This window comes from Sinohyriopsis cumingii, chromosome 3 (assembly GCF_028554795.1).
Source record: "Sinohyriopsis cumingii isolate HCF-2022 chromosome 3, ASM2855479v2, whole genome shotgun sequence".
NCBI classification, from domain to species: domain Eukaryota; kingdom Metazoa; phylum Mollusca; class Bivalvia; order Unionida; family Unionidae; genus Sinohyriopsis; species Sinohyriopsis cumingii.
In genome coordinates this window covers 121,170,716-121,189,765 of record NC_142963.1, presented here as the reverse complement: position 1 = coordinate 121,189,765, position 19,050 = coordinate 121,170,716, and the positions used below count along the sequence as shown (strand labels likewise).

The 19,050-nt window shown below is 35.1% G+C and overlaps 1 protein-coding gene across 1 annotated transcript in view; it reads left to right on the top strand.

Annotated features, from left to right (window-relative positions):
- LOC149803739 (uncharacterized) overlaps nucleotides 1–19,050 on the top strand; it is a 58,586-nt gene that overhangs the window by 7,571 nt on the left and 31,965 nt on the right. The window contains exons 4-5 of the mRNA XM_089953494.1: nucleotides 120–200; nucleotides 7,306–7,411. Of these exons, the coding sequence (XP_089809620.1) occupies nucleotides 120–200; nucleotides 7,306–7,411 (187 nt within the window). The remainder of the gene's footprint in view (nucleotides 1–119; nucleotides 201–7,305; nucleotides 7,412–19,050) is intronic.

Sequence of the window (19,050 nt, the reverse complement as noted above, 5' to 3'; positions counted from 1 at the left end):
TATCATGCTAGCTGACTTTCTAGTCGTCTTGTACTCATTCATTCACCTACCAATCTAATTAATTTCCTATTTAATGTATTTATTTTTGGTTAAGTTTCGTTATTTATTTATTTTCCTAGTTGTACCCGCACAAATCCAGTCTCTGGTAGGACCAGCTGTTAAAGGTCGATGGCTTGGCGGTATGGTGGCGGTAGGGGCAGGTAAGATAATTCATAAATCTTTACAAACTTAAACATTTTTAATGACAGCAGTAGAAAACATAATTTTACTAAGTAATGGGGATTAAAGTAAATATGTCAAGATGACAAATAGAACTCCATTTGTGTTTTCATTTGTGTCACCGGAAAGAAAGTAAAATAAAGTCTGAGAATAGACTGGATACAATCCCTGTTCCATATTAATTGTATAATTTTACATCGACTCCTCTCGAACATGTTTATTTTTTTCATGTATTTTATAAAATTCAAATGCATTTTCCATTGAGACCAACTTGTGATGCAATGTAGTCAATAAAAATCTAATAAAATGTTATGGATAAGAAGACTATGTCATGTGTGCTGTAGGATTATTTTGCTAGGACACGGTGACCTATATTACACTATCGTACAGAATGCAGTACATGTTGGAGTCAATTTCTACTAAATTAGTTTGGATAGACGATAGGTTTGAAGATAATAATAACATATCTCAGCAAAACGTAAAATATATACTGACTCCTAATTCCATTTTTAAGAAAAAATTGAAAGCGTTTTGTTAATGCTGTAAACAAGTCGAGCCCAACCTTTTCTTCAAGACATAAATGAAAACAAAAATTATGCTTAAAAATGGAATATTTTTCTCTCATCTTTTGACTGTTCAAACCAGTTCAAGTACACAGAACTGGTATAGTGTATATACCAACCAAATGTTGCTGCTTGTGGTTTTGCATGACTAAGATTGAATTACATAATTTGATAGATTCAATTGATATTCATGGAATCAGATATATGATGTCCGAGAAACTGTCTTATTTTTTATGACTATACTTTTCGATCGACCTTCCATGATAAATGATGTCTAAAATCAGCAAAAGAAAACACTACAAAAGCGAGTAAATGTATCAGTTTCTCTCCTTTTATGGGAATATTAGATAATAATTGCCTAACGCAAATATGCATGTAAGAAAATGGTTCAACGGCAAGCAGACACCTTTCAATCCAGCAGAAAATCTTGAAACGAAATAATTATGTTTCTTTGAAGGTCAAATAAGTATAATTACGTTGTCAATGTGACATACCCCGGCACATCTATGCAAGTTGCTTTTTATTCTATCAAAAGGAAAATAAGAAAACGTATCTTATGTCACCCAAAAAGAAGTTAAATTAGCTTTTTATGTCTCGATGTGCTACTAGTTCATGTCTTGCCCTTTCCTGATTGAGTGCTTGTATTATAATATGACAATACCGGAATATAATGTCATTTCACACACGAAGGAATATCGTTTTGACATTAAAGGAACACAAAACACGTGACTTGATGTATCAACATCACGCATATGATTTATTTCATCATGTACATACAAACGGAAATTCTATGCATAGAACAAGTTCGAGATCTCGATAGGCAAGAATTAATCCCCTTTTATTTATGTCGTTCCTTATTGCCGTATATGGCGGCATAATGAAGTAGATAGGTTTTACTCATAAAACAAGATCAGGATCTTGAATGATAAGAAAGACTCCTTAACTAGGTTGACCTTAACTTGATATTATGTGTAGTAATTGCAAACTAGGAAGCTTCGTTTATCAAGAATCCATGTAATCTCCACTTTTCATTTTGACTAACAAACGGATTTAAATAATGTCCTTAAAATATGTGTTATCTCTTAATGATTTCTCTTATTAGACACATTCAACGTAATTACCATATAGCAACGATATTTGGGACCCACAATCTTGGACTTTTTTCAAGTAATTGCAGACAGAGACTGCATTTAGACCCAATCTAAATTTTCCAGATTCCCCCAAGAGGAATCATGATGAAAGCAATATGTTATTTCTGGATTAATGGAGATTAGTTTTTATTGATCTTTTCCTACAGTGATGCATAATCACATAATAACATCCCTCTACACTCTTAATGGGAATAATAGAAGGAAAATTTAATAGCATTTAATTTCGGGCATATTATTAATATTTTAATATTGGGCAGTTGTATTGGCTGTTATTTTCACCAGAGTAATGATGACTAACGAATATCGTAGTTTCCATTTCTGATAAATTTATATTCGCAAATAAAGATAAAGATTTTTTTTAAAAAAAGTATTGGATGTAATTTTAAGCATCTCTCTCTCTCTCTCTCTCTCTCTCTGTCTCATGACTATGTATATTGCATGATATTAACCACGTACCGTGGCCAGGACTACTAGTACACAGGTGGTTCGAAAGATGAAAACAATGTTGCAGGCTGCCCCACTATATCCAGCTGGTTACTGTACTAAGAATATAAGGGCTGTTTGCGAATTAGGCGGCTGTGACGCTACGCGTAATAGCCCATTTCATGCTGACTTCGGTGAACTTCGTAATTTGCTCGGAAATTTTGATCACGTGGCGGGTGGTCAGCTGACCGTAATAGGTGGTGGGCAAAATACGGCTAACGTTTCAGCATTGGCATCAACTTCTGTAACTACTTCAACATCGTTTATCCAGTTGAAAAATGCATATTCAACAGAGATGCTGACGCAGATATTGACGAAATTTAATACTGGAACCATCCTGTCTTATTTTCTGGAAACCAGGGCGGATTTCAAACCCATACGAGGGGTAGCTTTGAGCTATTTACATCTGGACATGTACATGTAAGTAAGGAAACGGTGTCGAAGTAAACAAATTTAATCCTGACAGGCAAAGAGCAAGTTGTTCAAACTATTTCTGTGCATCCGAAACGTCACTATAATAAAATGCGTTTCATATGAGTTTATCAGATTTGTTTTTGAAAGTCTGTGGATAATTTACATATAAATGTCAATCATTTAATTAATTTTTTTTCTGAAATATTTCCAAAAAACAATGGACGCCATTTTGTTATGTACATGTGCCCACCAGCGTTTGATTGGCTGGAGTATAAAGTAACTCGGGAGGTTATTCGGATAATTACGGAGCAACTCGGTTAAATTCGGTATGAAATGGGCTATGACAAAACGCATAAAATAGCACCACGTGGGAAGTGTCTTAAAACCTACAGACAAACTTTGTAACATGGTAGCTTAATTTCAAAAGGCAGAGTTAACTTAAAACGATGTTATCAGGGCGAAATTTCCTTACAACCCAGTACCTAATAGTAAGTAATAATTTGTACATATTGATATGATGATAGTAGTTTATCGTTAGTCCTAGTGTGTACTACGCCTCCCTTGATATTCGTGATTTTTAGGTCGCCCTTTTACCGCCTAAATAAGGGCGCTGTGTAGCATGTTCCGAGGTTGACTAACATTGGAACGAGAGGTCAAGTTTTCAGGAATATCTCACACACTTGACAGCCCATATCTACGCTTTTCTACAAACTTAAGTCATATTGCATTAGTCGGACTTTACTTACTCTGATGTCTTTTTTTTTTTAATGAAGTCAAATCTCACACAAGCAAATGTATTTGTTTTAAAGTTCTGTTAACCTACATTTCGGTTGGATGGAATGCGATGGTAGCCGGGAATACCGAAATCGGTTAAAGAATAATAAATATCTTGAACGAAACGAAGTTATCTAAAAACTTATTATTCGTTTTGTTATATATAGAAACATGCTTCGCGCTTCATTCATGAAACTGACGTTCTAGTCCGATTTTCCTCTGACCCTTGCCACCCCATTTTTGATATTTGGACGTTTATGTTGGGGTGTAGGATCAGAGTCAATTTCCTATCGAAAAGTTTGAATTCGCCTACACCATTTGGGGTCGGCAAGGGGTAGCCGCTTACTAGCTCGTCTAGCAAACTTTAACGAAGTTTCACCGAGATATACCTGCATGAAATCGATAGGAATATGATTTATTTTCTCAGATATTGCGAGTAGAGCATTTGTTATATCTTTAATCCGCTGACAGACTAGCCTGAACAATAGCATTGATGAAATTTGACCTGGAACTCGCCATTTGCATTCCGAGTCACATGACTACACAAATCTCGCGACCTACATGTCAGCGACATCAGAGTTCAAACAGTCACGTGATATCAACAATGAATCATTTCTAATGTTGCTGCAGGAAAACAAATCGAACATATAAATGAAAGTCACGTACTATTTACAGGAAAATGAAAGAACATAAACTTCTAAAACTACTTATTCTGAAAACAACGACCAGAAATCTGTAAATGTTGCAGCAACTTGGAAAAAAAAAAACATATTCAACAAACGGAGAGCACAGGTCAATGCGGTAGTCACGTGATACCAACAAAATACATTGCAGACACGTGCATATAACTTGATGAATCTGGTTTTCTCCACCTTGCTGCGATATCGACAGGTTTCTAGTCGTTGTTGTCAGAATAAATATGTTGGGAATTAAGCGTACATTATATTTATGTACAAGTATTACGTGACTTTAATTAATATTTCCGAATTCTATGTACAACAACTTTCGAACTGGTATAGTGCTGATAGCACGTGATTATTGGACCTCTGATGTCATTGACATGCAGGTTGCGAGATTTATGTAGTCATGTGACTCTGAATGCAAATGGCGAGTTCAGGTCAAAATTCAACAAGGATGTAGTTACATCTCGTCTGTCAGCGGATTAAAGATATAACGAATGCTAAATTCGCTATTTTTGAGAAAATGAACCATATGCCTATCCATTTCATGCAGGTATATCTCGATGAACTGTCGTTTTAGTTTGCTAGGCCGGCTAGTAAGCTGCTACCCTGTGCCGACACCAAGGGAATTGAATCTGACCCTAAACTCAACGTAAACGTCCAAATATCAAAAATGGGATGGCAAGGGTCAGAGGAAACTCGGACTACTGATGTTCATGCCAGTACCAGCTGATCGAAATTTAATTCGGTTTGTGATTTAAGATGACGTTCGTAATAAAAAGGTCAAAATCTGAAGTAGTTACTTTTGTTTTTAATATGTGTATAGGAATGTTGTTAAATTCTCTGAAAATTGATAAGCATATAACAAAATATCCTTATCATAGTAATTCGATCTTTATTGCTAGACCATGTCTTATAAGCATCAGACAACTAGGATCATGATTCGACGCTTCGCGTCTGGTGTATATACATGTATCCCAGACCTTGATAGCGGGGTACTCCATTAATTCTTATTGTTGTGCAAATCAGCTACATTTGACAGGTGATACAGATTAGTTAGTGTGATTCAGTGAATCTGCATCTGATGTAGGATACTTCGATTTAGTTGGAGCAAAGAGCGAGTTTGCGTGCTATGTAGTGTATGTTAATGAGCGACATTTCCTTCGTCTTAGCTGTAAGCCTGTAACACAACTCTTACTCCCAAATATCACACTGGCCCCATCAGACCCTAAATAAAGCCGCTCCTGTTCCCGCACATCTCGTTGGCCTCATTAAACCGTAAAGTACACTGCGTTTGCACCGACAATCTCACTGTCGCAATTAGGCTCTAAAAATGTGTTTGTTCACTGGGATAGAGGCTATACAGTAACGGGCATACCTGTTTTGAATGCAGCAATTTTCACTCCTAATGTAAAATTACCAATAAATGTGTTCAAGTGTCTGTCCATAAACTTTACATAAACAACAACGGTTTATGTAATGGATACGTATGTGTTATCATCTGTTCTAATGAAAATAACGTATCAACAACATTGTATATTTCTGACAGTATCAGCCTGCCGTATGTCAGCAAGGCCTGTTTCAGCTCTTCTGCAATAAGATGTCGTAATGGCACTAACGCATCAACAACTTTGTATACTATTGACAATATTAGTAAGCCGTATGTCAGCAAGGCCTGTTTCAGCTCTTCTGCAATAAGATGTCGTAATGACAATAACGTATCAACAACGTTGTGTACTTCTGACAATATCATGTTGTTAATAAAATATTCCTGTTTGCATTTTCTCCCTGGGGGTAATGACACTATTTCCCCGTTTGTTAAAGCTAACGTTAACTCATTTTTGACCTTATGATACTAAATGGGTAGTAATCATATATTGTGTATGAAGATACCATAACTTCCGAATCACATTTGGAATAAGTAGCATACACATGACTAATAATTGCCATACTGGAAGCTGTTACACGTATTGGCTGCTGAACCAAATGCACAACACTACATGCAGTAATCACATCCAGTAACTTTAGTCTGGTGTGTAATGGCATGGTTGAATGTCAGGGCATGTCCATTCGTTCAGTAAGACAAACTTTAGCATTTGGTGGTCTGTACATACGAGCTATTGAAAATAACTTTAGCATTTGGTGGTATTTACGTACAGGCTGTTGAAAATAACTTTAGCATTTGGTGGTCTGTACATACATTGAAAATGTCTTCTCGTGCTATACATGAATCTCAGTACAAATAGATTCAACATTATTAGTCTCAAATTTACATTTTCTGACCAAATGAATACTTTAAAATATATAGACAAACTCATCATATACCATATTTTGTCAAGCCTACCTTTCCATACGCTAATACTGACATAAAAATAATAGTGTTTTCACTAGTATATGGATGTTTCACAAAAAAAAACAGATTATACAAGGTCTGCCTTTTGAAGATAAGCTGAAGCATATTTCGTCTATATTAGGAAGCAAATGCTGGTTATTATGAAAATTTATTCTTATGCCAGGTATATATATATATTGTAAGATCATGCATATTATGATATCTTTATCGGAATTATTACAAAAGCATACATCCTCAATATTAAAATCTGCGTTGGAGTGTGAAGGTGGTATTTTATATCAATATGCAAACTCATTAGAGGTATAAGTTTAAAAAGACATATTATTTACATGCGAATAGTTTTATGACCTTGGAGCAAATTATGGCCTCCCCGGGGATAAAATCTGACTACACTATATGCTATCAATATTATTATTGGACAGATTATTTACATTGCATGAATTTGTCATTTTCACGAGACCTTGGTGGAAGAGAGTAATATGTTATCATAATGGTGTGAAAATGATGATTCTTTTTTGCCTTTCCCTTAGAAGTGATGATTTATGAAAGTCTAGTCAGCAATATATATATATATATATATATATATATATATACGTACGCATGTATGTATGTATGTGTGTGTTTGCGTGTGTCTATGTGTATTACTTGCACATAGTTCTTTTTTGCAGCATTGACGTTTTTCACCAGTCCAATAATCGGAATGCAGAGCGATCGATCCAGGTTCCGAGTGGGAAAACGTAGACCTGTCATGTTGATTGGAACAATTGGTTTATGGTATGGAGCAACAACATTCCCATCCGCATTATAATCATTTTGAACATCACAGTAACATTCTCGTCAGAATTATGGTCATTAACATAAGAACAACAACTAAAACGTTGTAGGTAACTTGAAAACAACGAGAATGGATAAAGTTTTTTATTGCTCATCGTGGCTTTTCTTTTCTTAGATGACAATAATCTTACTTATTAATATTTCTGCCCCCCCCCCCCGCTTGTGACATTTTGAACATAAAACCGTTATATAAGTCAAATATTTTATTTATTCATTTATTTTTATATTTATTTAATTTCCGTCAAACTGTACAATACTGAATGCATTCATATTTCGATCCACAATAAATAAAATTACATTGAAAGAAAAAGCAGAATACTGAAATCCATAAACTTAGCAGGAAATATCAGCAAGAAAGAAAGAAAGAGGACGAGAGCGACAGATTTACTGTTTTCCTTCGTTTGGACAATATCTTGCAATCAGTGTAATCAAATATGAATAAAAGAAAATTCCTATAGTAGTATTTACACGTCGCCGTATCTTGATAAAATTGAGTTTTCTTCTCAATATTGGTATGTAATAGTTGGGAACTATTATACGTTTGCAGCCTTATTCGAATACCGCAAACAGTTCCCACTTTTTCCATCTCATCTTCAAGTTCACCTTTCCTATCGTACTTATAAGTCACATATATTTCAGTCTTAGAACAGTACGGTACACGGCTTATAAATTCCTTAATATTTCAATTTCCTGATTTAACAGTTTGTATGTGTATATATGAATTATTTAATTATAAGGAATAGCATTCACCTGCTCTAGTTGTTCTTTTCCAAACATACCTGTTTTTTAATCTAATTCCATCTTAAAATCTACGTTTGATGTACCCACTGTTATTATTTATTCCCAATATGTACACAAGAATCCTATCATATGTTTTTTTTATTCGTCATTTACTTTCCGCGCCGTCCGTCTCATCGTATCCCTCGTTATCCGCTTCGTTTTCTCCCTCCTGTTACAGATTTATGGAATCTAACGTATCACGATCCCGAGCATTTTTTGCCCTTCTCCATCATCAGCAGGTGTTTATTATATGATGTATTTTGAAATAGTATTCCCAAAAGCATAGTTGCCATGCTCAGTAATCCCATTTAAGTTCAGGAATAATGTATCGTTAACGTTCATAGTGTGATACACAATTGAAGCAAAACTATTTAGTATTTTGGTAAATTCTGTATGTTGTTTCAAATTGTCTGATATCGTCAACATGAATATCTATTTACTGAATTATTTTCCGTTTAATCTATATAGTGTATCCAATAGGTAATTAGCTGCTTTCAACATATCATGCCAATATTATTTTTAATTGTCAAAATAAAATATTATAGATATTATTTCTACAATTCAATTAAATTTTTTTTTTTTAACAAACTATCTTTTTTCTATATGCTGAAAAGATGCCAGATCTGTGTAATTTTCAAGGCCACGATATATTTATTAATGACAATAATTTTAAAACCTGTTAGACTAATCCCTTGTATCAACGTTTAGCGTATAATTCTCTCTATCCATAATATACATATATGTTCAGAAAACGTCGTGTTAAATTTGTAAATTATTTGAGCTTGTAGATCTGCTAGCGAAAGAAATAAGTGATTCAAAATTGGAATCACTTGCTGTAATTTATCCAGTTGGTGTTATATTTTCCTTGTAATATATACTTAACAAATTTCAAACTTTTTGGCATTTACACTCATAATTATTTGTTTGTCTTTTCTAACTGAACTAAACGCTTCATTCCTATTCATCTAAACTCAGATTCCCGCTGTAATAGTATGTTATGGCGACATGTTTTATCACTAAGCTTTCCACTTCCAATCCAAACAGCTTTTATTTTGGTAATGTTTAATTTGATTCCAGACATCAAGGCCACATTTTCAAGGCCTTCTCGATCTACGTGTGCTGATGGGAAGGAACCATCAAGCGTTAATATTGCTTCATCTTCAAATAGTGAAATTAAATAATTTGCGTCATCAAGAATTGTCTCTTTATAATTATTATTACGTTTCAAACAATCTACTACAATTTCTGCACAATAAAAAACATATGGACCAAGAGGATTCCTTTGTCAGCACCCTCTTGTAATATTAAAAACAAACAAAGAAAGATAATAATTTGGGATACCTGCTGATAAGATGGTACTATGAAACGATTTAATCTGGATTTATATTATTGGACTGAAATAAAAAAAGAAATGACTTCATGCAAAATTATCCAACTAAAGGAATTAAAGGCAATTTGAAGAAAGAAAAAAATACAGTCAACGAGTTGTAATATTTCATGTATTTCTTATTTATATTGTATTACATCATATACCGTGATTAATTTTATGTTATCTTAAATATATCTCTATTTTGAAAACCCTGTCTGATTTTCTTCAGACAAGCAAATTTAGTATTACCTAACAAATTCCACCACACGGAATTAAAACCTTTTTCAAGGTCAACGAGAAGTAATAAGGCTTGTATATTTTTTCCCTTATATTTCAATCTATTTTTTACATTATTAATCTTGTGTTTTCCCGAATATATCTCTCTCTAAAAATTCGATTCGGATATATCAATATGCATGTTTATGCACTACATATAAAACATATATTTGACCCAAATTTATCATGTTGTATTTAAGTTAATCATTTTTAGGGATCCATATTGTATTAAAACAGTGAAACATTTTCCAGTATCATAAACATCGATTGGTCTGACTATAAAGTAATTTTCATTGGCTAGCCGTGTAGCACGTATTATGATGTGCATTTAAACAGAGCTAACTTAATTTAATGCATATTTGTCCAATGGTCAAAACACGCACTTTATTGACAGATGGATCTAAACTAGGCAAAGGACGATTAGTAAAACCTAATAACAGCATGAGCAGCAGAGAGGGCGATCAGACCACTTTAGGGAGTGGCCACCCTTGTGTTTGAACAAAAAAAAAACAGTGACCCTTCATAGAGGTCAATACCATGTCTACGATTATTGTTTGTCCCAAACATAATTGTAGACGAACCCTCTCTGCTGCTATTCATGTTGCAAAAGAAATTTTTACCACCATATCAAGTTTGATGAATATTTCTCAACGCGTTCTCCTCATCTGAATCATGGGAATCTTCATCTGAATCATGGGAATTTGTTCTATGTTTCAAGTAATATTCAAGTTCTGATGGTGGTTTTTCTATTTTTGGATTTATGTTCTTTCTGTGTTTATAATATATCATCAAACTTCTGTATCGATCTCCACCGCAATTTTTGCAAATCTGATATAATCCTCTAACGCCGTTGTTACATCCAACACAACTTCGTGGACCAGCATGAGGATTTTTCTTTATAAGATAATTATGTTTTTTACAATATTCTCCACGGCATTTTTTATCACATTTGTTAGTGGTTCCTTGACGCAGCCACGCACAATTGTTCATTATATGAATGATATCTTTTTAATTAAATTTACACCCCTTCTGCTGATATTAATTAAATCATTATGTTATAATAAAATGGTACATCCGGAATCTCATACTGCAAGAATAGCACGAGAACGATTAGAAGCAATTAAAAAATTTCTTCCTGTCAGAGACTCATTCAGAAAAAATCTACAAGCGCAGCAAGAAGCACAAGTTGAATACGAAGAGGACACTAAAAAACTGTTTAAACCCGTCACTGCAGCTACTGAGAAAGTTACAACTGTCATCAAAGAAGATCTTCTTCCGGTATCAAAACAAACTGTAGCACAGACTGAAAAAATAGCAAGAAGAACTAAACAGGCAAAGGAGATTTTACGAGATCTTCCAACTAATATAGCTGCGGCTCAGCCTCCACCTGTTGGTGAGGAAATACTTAAAGAAATTGGAAAACTTCATACTGAATTAGCCGACGTGCAAAAAAAAACATGCATCTAAACCCGAACTAGTAGAAGTAAATCCAGAATTGATTGCAAAATTTAACGAAAAGGTTGTTGATGATATTAGAAATACTAAAGAAGAAAAATTACCTGAGATGATATTAGATAATATATTTAATAAATCTAGTATTTTAAAACCCCGTCATGAAAAAATAAATGATGATAATTTCATTAAATGGATATATCGCGTATATTACAACAAAAAACAAGCTAGAGGTCAAAAATATGAAAGTCTTGATAGAGAAGTATAAAGACTTTATGGAGAGAAACTGAAACAACTAAAACAAGAACAACCCTCCCAGCGGAAACTTCCTCCATCTTTACGTAAAATAATTTCTGCGCCGGAAATGACATTTACACCGGTAGATTCACCACATGGATTTCGAAGAAGTGACTCACCTGACACACTCCGGGTCATCACTGAAGTTCTTACTCCGGTAATGCAACCACCAGTATTTAAAACACCTCAAGATGAACCTAAAACAGGATCTGGTTTATGTCCTGATAGTATCATTAATGACGTGTCACGGTTAGAAGTTCTCATAGGAGGAAAACGTGCCGGAAATAATTCACCAGAAATAATTAATGAAGCAGCTGATATTTGTCGGCGATTATTTCAAGGTGGTATCATGGATATTGGCGTTTACCGAGAACTTATCGATGAACTTGTTGATGACTAGTTGTTAGATAAATGGTAAATAAAAATAAGATGATCATACATAATAATCATCGCAAACCTGTACAGGTCAGAGCGGTAAACTCACGATTACCAATCTACAGAGCTACTTACGGAGATGGACTTGGTGATGTTATTCAGGGATTATTTACAAGGATAGCTCCAAAAGTAGCACCCGTTGCAAAACAATTATCGATGAAAGCTGTTGATATTGTTCGTGATAAAGCTCCTGGTGCAATTGTCAATGTTGCTGGTAAGGCGTTCTCGGCGATCAAAGAAAGACTAGCACGATTATTGCGACGAAAACGACAACCACCAGAAAAATGGCCAAGTACTGAGGTGATGCCTGCAGATGTCAGTAAAATAATAAATCAGGCTGCAAATCAAAAACTGGCGGCGTTAGCAGGTGAATCAGGGAATAATATTTCAAGTTTGCTGTCAGGAAGTGGAATTTCCCGAACGCGGTAATCAACGTGTTAGACGAAAATAATTATAATAAAATGTTCAAGCGTATATCCGACACAGCATTTGACATGGAAGCACCCGTCCTTAAGGATGAATCGGTACGTGATTATCAATTTTATTTTTATGACGCACGAGTACCAGATCAACGTGGAAGAATTGAACTACAAGTTCATGACACAAGTAGATATTTTCTACCCGCTGAGGCTTTTCTTGAGGTAGAAGGTACAATTGTAAGAACAAACGATGCTAATTACGCAAATGAAATAAAAGTTGGTTTTGTCAACAACGGGATCATGGCATTATTTAGTAGCGCCACATATATGATTGATGGAAAAAATATTGAATCACTTCAGAATGATGTCGACGTTGCTACAACAATAATTGGTCTAGCAAGATATTCTGATGATTATGCAAGATCAGCAGGTCCTACAATGATGTTTGTGAAAGATAATACTGGTCACCCCAATGATGATCAGTATAATATAAGACGACCAAGAAACGAAACTAATACCGCTGATGCTGCTGTGTGGCCAGTAGTTCATGGTGCTAATCCAGATTTCAACTTGGGATTTGCAGTGCGTAGAAATATGTTGCTAGGAGCCGATAGAAGATTTTCATGTACAATTCCACTATCGCATATTTTTGGATTTTGTAGAAATGTTAGAAAGGTTATTTTGGAGCTAGACACACCGTTGTTCTTGAGAGAAAAAGTGATGATAACGATGCTCTGTGGAGACCCGCTGGTGATGCTGGTAAAGTAGTATTATCGAAACTTTCACTGTGGATGCCGGTAATGACTCCAACGATCGCAGAAGAACAAAAGTTGATTTCTTTCATGGACACTGGTGGTAAATTCTTGTTGTCACGGTTAACAACAAGCACGGATAGCATGCAAACTAACGTTAACGGTCAGTTTACATGGCATATAGCATCACAACAGGGTGTTTCTGCACCACGACATATTTTTATTGCTTTTCAGAACTATGATCGATAAGGCTCACAAGTTCACTCTCATATGATATTTGACAAACTAGGTATCACAGATATTTCCTTACGGATAAACGGGCAACAAGAACCAACAGAGAATATACAACTAAATTATGAACAAAATCGTATAGGACGTGCATATCATCGTTTAATGTCATTCATGGGACGTGATCAAAATGTTGATACTGGATTGCAAATATCGCAACATGATTTCAGAACTTTATATCCGATTTATTATTTTTCATTAGAACATCTTGATCTATCAAAACAATCTGTCGTTGATATACATCTCAAAGCAACATTAAATACCGGTAATGTTAATTACAGAGCAATCGCGGTCATACTTAGCGATAAAGCCATGTTACTTGAAGGTGGTAGTGGTCGAATGAGAGTCGTTGATGCACCAGTGGAAAATCTTTAATTATTCAGAAAAATATTATTTATATAAAAATGTCGTATAGTCATGTTAATGTTACTCTGACTCCTGGTCAGGTAAAAAAGCTTCAATCAAAAACCGCCAACAAATGCGGAACTAAAATATCACTAAAACGAGATCAGATTAGTGGTGGTCCAAACAAATTATCGTTGACAAATAATCAGATTAAACATTTCAATAAAGCCCTGGAATCAAAAACTGGAGTTCAATTTCATCTTTCCCCGAGCGCCATCAAAGACATGGTTAAAATAGGTGGTATATTTCCACTTCTTGCGGCTATTTCAGCGTTAATAGCTGCTGCTGATCCAGCCGTAGCAAAAGCAGCCGCGTTAGGTGCTGTTGGAACAGCTGCTGGAATGGTTCTAAAGAAAGCAACAGGAAATGGATACAAAAAAAGGGACGCGGCTTAAGATTGCCAGGATCTCGTTGGGGGAGAGGCCTAAGGCTTCCACGTTAGACGTTCCAGCATCAAATTTTGATTTACTTGATGCTGCTAAAAAATTAAAAATAAAAGCCTTTAGAGGTGTTTTTATGCGAGATCAATTACCGAAACAACCAAACAAACTCGAAACAGGTATTATTAATCTAGACTCGAATTCAGGACCCGGTACTCATTGGGTATCATACGCGGTTGATCCACGTGGAATCGTTTATTTTGATTCGTACGGGTTAGCTCCACCCGTTGAATTTATCAAGTATGTCGCACCACTTCACGCAAGAACCTCTGGTTGTAAAGTTTGGTATTCAACGCTACCCACACAAACAATGACAGATCCGCCAATATGTGGCCGTGAAGTAATTAATGTACTCGACGCTATATCAAAATCATCCAAACCACCACATAAAGTTGTGCATGATTATACAAGTAACCGATTCGTTGCGCGTAAAGCGTTTTAAACAACAGGTCTTATTATAATGGTTGATATTTACGGAAGAAGATCCTCACGCGTTAGGAGAACATCCGGCGATGTTGATCTGTCGAAGTATGCGACTAAAGATGACCTCGCTGATATCATGAACCTGGCTGGAGTTGACCCAGATGAGGTTGTTATTTTTCAAGATCGATATGGTAAACTAAAAACGAGCAATATCAGATGAAATGATATAGTTCGACGAGTACTTGGTGCAGTCACGGATAATATTCCAGTGTTTACTGACAGCGGCAAAATCAGAGATTCAAGTGTATCATTTGCAACAATTAGAAATGAAATTGCAAGAAGCGTTGCTAATCGCGTGAAAAACACCGTCGACACAATGACGGGTGAGCTCAGCATGAACGGAAATAAAATAGTAGTTTTAAGAGATCCAACATCTGACGAAGACGCAGCAACAAAAAAATACGTCGACAACGTGGATGGAAAACTATCCACGCTGCGGGCCGAGTATGATGTTCACGTGGGTGCTTTTGCAAGATTTCGAAGAAATTTTCAAAAAACCGCAGAAGAAGTCTTTGGCACTCCGCACGCCATTGATATAAAACTCGTTGATATCAAAACTAACCTAGACACGATCAAACAAACACAGCAAGACATCGTAGCGGGAATTCCTGAGATCGTCAACAAAACCAATTTGATTAAAATTCCAACTGGAATAACTCCCGGACATATCACAAACATCGTATACACGGTATCATCGGGTTTTGCAACATGGTCGCAGCAAAATAAAACTATCAAATATACCGCAACAGTCACTGGCGTGTACAGGCTGTCTGTGTTTAGTGCTGAAAAATTTGAAATATTTACAACGTTTCCATGGCGTCATTCAACCGATAGGTTTTCGGGGGTTGTATCTGTTATATTAAATAGCGGAACCGAAGAAATATTTATTCTGGAAGCAGCTGATAAGAAATTAACCGCAACATCTTACTGGTGGTGTTTGGAATTTGTAGCTGAAAACACCTCAATTGGTTACTGCATAAAAATATATGGATGGTGCACAATACAGGTACAATCAAGCGCGTGAATGGCAGGCGGCGCTAAAAAATCAAGTCGATCAGTATACAGTAAAAGTAAAAAATATCGACGACGATTAGTTATCGTTGATGTGATCGTTTATTCAGTATCTGCTGTTGTTGCTGGAACCGGTGTGATATTATCAGCGGTGACAATGATGGCACCAGTAGCCGTAACTATTTGTATTTCAGCAGCAACAACTATTGCAGGTGTGCTTAATATCATCGTAAAAAATATATGTACTTGCACGAACGAAAAATTATCCGATTACATAATAAAATTACACACAGCGACGGTAGCATACTCGAAATTATCCTCGTTGTTATCAGCGAGTCTTAGTGATGGAATTATATCTGATTTCGAGTTTTCAGTGATGACTAAAATATACGACGAAGGTATCGGTATTAAAGATACAAGTATTAATAATGACAGAATTACTCCAGCAGATCGTGACCAACATAACTCCGCCAAGGATAACGATGATCTCGGTAAGTTCATCTGATCCTGAATTTAGTGTTAATTTTCCTACTGCAATTCCAGTAAAAGAAATAGCACTAGCGCAATTACGGGTATATTACAGCTGGCCAAATATCAGATCAAAATCATTTCATGGTACACCAGCAAATAATTCGCTTGTATTTGCTAATAAAAATAAACCCGATGGAACACCTGACTGGGTTGTTGTTGGAATACCAACTGGCAGTTATGAGGTCGAACAAATCAATGAGGAATTTCAGCGTAGAATAAAATCAATAACCGGAAAAGAAGCAAAAATATCAATTAATGTTCATGAACCGACCCTGTCCTCGACGATTGAGATACATTCCCCCGATTACGTCGTTGATATTTATCAATCCACAATAAGATCCGTACTAGGCTGGCCTGAAATTCCCCCGGTGTATGAAGGACCACCAGAACCAACGAGGGGTGATTTTACGTCAAAGAACAGTTTTCGTCATGATATTAAAATGAATTCAGATTGGTTAGATTACATATAAGTAAAACCAAAAAGGGGGTGGGGGGGAAGGGATATCCTATATATGATCCTGAAGGTCCTTTTTATAATCTTAATAAACGTGTTATTGCTTTGAATATTGATTCTATATTTGCTTCAATAAACTCAGACCATGAAATACAGGTAAATAATTTACGTGATAGTTTTCAAGAGTATTTATTTGATTTGACATCTGCGCGCGATAATATTATTAGGTACACAGAAGTTTTAAATTATATAGTTAATTCTTCTGAAGTTATCTATAATAGAATTAGAGATATGGTTCTTAAGTCATCAAGCAATTACAAAAATTCCTTCGCAGCCAAATACAAAATACCCGAAGCTGACATTGTAACGTTTAAGTTTCCTGATTATAATCCAGATAAATTAAGAAAATCTGTCAATGATGTCATTGATGAGTTTTTTCCTAAAATACTCGATGCGTGGAAAAAAATAGCACCACTAGCATCTGTTCTTAGATAATGATCCACATGGCGGCGGCAGACACGTATCTCCGGGAATCGTTAATATAACATCGACAATCGTGGTCAATATGGTTTGTGACGTAGTCGATGGCAGCTATCAAATAGATCTCGGAAGATCAAATCAGGCTCAACAAGGATATATTTTATACACATTTACACCACAAGTTTCCCCCGGAAGTTTAATCGTGCAGGAACCAACTAATCCTGTGTATCTGCGGTGTCACAATAATATGTTAACACGAATAAATTTTAAGCTTACAGACCAGCTTAATCGCTTAATTGACATACGTGGAGAAGAACTTGTGATAAATCTGTATGTGAAATCTTAAATATTATGTAATGTACCAGCACGTGAGGGTTTTTATACATGACAAAGAAGTACTTGAAAACGCCATCAGAACAGCGTTTTCACAAAATACAGAAGAATTTAACGTTAATTTAGTTATTGATAAATACGGAAACGAGGATTTCTTATTAACACAAGAACAGTTAGATGAGCTCTGTCAAAAACGTATTATCGAGATCATTTGTAGCAGAGATCAGATCCTAAATTATGCACACTCCTGTATTAAAGTCGATCAACTTAAAAAAATTTATTCCAGAATGAATAAAATAAGGAGCGGATTAAGAAATATTTTATTTTATTTTATCAGAAATATTTTATTTTATTTTATTTTATCAGAAATATTTTATTTTTTTCTGAATTTCAGTGAAAAATCAACAAATTTCGTGTTTTTTGAGGGGTATTTTACCCGACGATCTGATGGATAATTCAGAAAATAAAATAAAATAATAAATCTGAGTACCAACTAACCCATCAGAGTTATAAATTTGATTGATTTACATAAATCTGAGTACCAACTAACCCATCAGTTTCAGAAAAAATAAAATATTTCAGAATAAATATAATCTCAGAATAAATAAAATATTTCAGAAAAAATAAAATATTTCAGAAAAAATAAAATATTTCAGAATAAATATAATCTCAGAATAAATATAATCTCAGAATAAATATAATCTCAGACAGGGTTGTTTTGGTCGTTACCTGCTGACATCATTTTTCTTAAGTATCTTATGCGGGTACTGATTGTTTTATTCGTTTCGTACTCGCTGGATAATCCCAATCTGACCTTTTCTACGGCAACAGAAAGAGGAACAAATTTATTTACTTGATCATCGTTCACCATAGCCAATGACTGAAACATAGCTGCCTGAATCCGCTTTATGAACTTATATTGAGATGATAGAACATGCTTATTTTCATTCTTAAGTTCTAATAACGTTTCAAAATCAGATATTATTTTTTCAGGATTTAGTTCATCAGATATATTAATTCCGTTTTCTTCTAGTTTTTTGATAGCAGAAATAATGTCTTTGATATTTTCATGGTTCATTATATAATATATAAATCTTTAAAATAAAAAAAAATTATCCCTATAGAACCCCTATCGAGTCTTTAGCGAGTTCGTCGGGATGTTTCAAAGACGGCACAACATATTTATCCTCATTAAACTCGCAGATTACCACCGTATTCTACTAAATTTAGAGGATATACACATAACATTCAATGAATGAAGAGCTCCTATTCGAGTGTCTTAGCGAGCTCAGATTATGGATATATACAATGAATGATGAGCCCCTATTCGAGTGTCTTAGCGAGCTCAGGACAGTACAAACATATAACTTAATT